At 58.6% G+C, this 1,508-nt stretch overlaps 1 protein-coding gene across 1 annotated transcript in view; it reads right to left on the reverse strand.

Moving 5' to 3' along the window:
- The window catches only part of TMC4 (transmembrane channel like 4), an 18,892-nt gene that overhangs the window by 9,647 nt on the left and 7,737 nt on the right, over window positions 1-1,508 (reverse strand). Inside the window, exons 3-4 of the mRNA XM_037727659.1 lie at window positions 1,127-1,272; window positions 278-549 (exon numbers count right to left, since the gene is read on the reverse strand). Of these exons, the coding sequence (XP_037583587.1) occupies window positions 278-549; window positions 1,127-1,272 (418 nt within the window). The remainder of the gene's footprint in view (window positions 1-277; window positions 550-1,126; window positions 1,273-1,508) is intronic.

Here is a 1,508-nt window from a genome sequence, read left to right on the forward strand (position 1 = left end):
GAGCCGAGATCGCGCCATTGCACTCCAGCCTGGGTAACAAGATTGAAACTCTGTCTCCAAAAAAAAAAAAAAAAAAAATACAAAATTAGCTGGGCCTGGTGGGCATGCCTGTAATCCTAGCTACTTCGGAAGCTGAGGCAGGAGAATCGCTTGAACCCAGGAGGAGATTGCAGTGAGCCGAGATCAGGCCATTCCACTCCAGCCTGGGCAACAAGAGGGAAACTCCGAAGGACTCCGTCTCAAAAAATAAAATATAAAAAATAAGCCTGGGGCTCACAGGGGGGTGGGGGAATCTCCCAGGGACCCAGGCACCTACTTCTCCCGAGAGCAAGTTGAAGAGCTGGGTGTCGAAGGTAACCAGGCCCTGGGAATGGGGGTTGTAGAAGCCGCAGGGCGAGGAGGTGTTGAGGCCGGGAGGGCCTGGGGGAGCGCCTTCCAACCAGGTGGGCAGCAGCGTCATGCAGGCCATAAGCACTGAGGCTAGCAGGTTGAGAAGGAGCAGGAAGCGCAGCAGAGAGAAGTAGGACTCGGTGCCGGCGCCAAACTGACCTGCAGGGGGCAGCAGAGAGAGAGGCTGAGGTTCCTTCCTGGGAGCAGGACCAGCCCCTCCCACCCCGGGACCGGGGGCCCAGCTGCGCCTTTTTCTTTTTTTTCTTTTTTTGAGATGCATTCTCTCTCCGTCGCCCAGGCTGGAGTGCAGTGACGGGATCTCGGCTCACTGCAACCTCTGCCTCCCGGTTCAAGCGATTCTCCTGCCTCAGCCTCCCGAGTAGCTAGGATTACAGGCGCAGGCCACCACACCCGGCTAATTTTTGTATTTTTAGTAGAGACTGGGTTTTACCGACCTCAGATGATCCACCAGCCTCGGCCTCCCAAAGTGCTGGGATTACAGGCGTGAGCCACCGCGCCCGGCCCAGCGGCGCCTTTCTCGGACCCGAGTTCAGGCCCCCAGCCCCTCCTCCCTCAGACCCAGAATCCAGACCCCAGCCCCTCCTCCCTCAGACCCAGGAGTCCAGGACCCCAGTCCCTTCACCCTCAGACCCAAAAGTCCATAGCCCAGGGTCCTCTTCCCTCGCATTCTGGAGTCCAGGCCCTGCCCCAGGACACCACCCCACCACCGCCGCACCCCCGATCCTCTTCAGTGTCCATGCCCAGGGCTGCAGGCGCTGCAAGCCTTCCTTTGTTTTCTCCTTGGACCTCCGAAGCAGCCGTGCCCATTGGTCCATCCTAGATCCAGAGCCATGGACCAACTGGTCCCTGGCGTGGCTTTGCCTGGAGGGGGGAAACAGGCAGAAAATGAGGGGTTTCGCAGCCCCAGACTGGGAAACACCCGAGTGTAGAAACAACTCAACAGATCAGAGAAGTGTGGCCTACACATAGGGTAGAATACTCTAGCAGGCCGGGCGCGGTGGCTCACGCCTATAATTCCAGCACTTTGGGAGGCCGAGGCGGGTGGATCACGAGGTCAAGAGATCGAGACCATCCTGGTCAACATGGTGAAACCCCGT

This window comes from Cebus imitator, unplaced genomic scaffold (genome assembly GCF_001604975.1).
Source record: "Cebus imitator isolate Cc_AM_T3 unplaced genomic scaffold, Cebus_imitator-1.0 Scaffold235, whole genome shotgun sequence".
Taxonomy (NCBI): Eukaryota; Metazoa; Chordata; class Mammalia; order Primates; family Cebidae; genus Cebus; species Cebus imitator.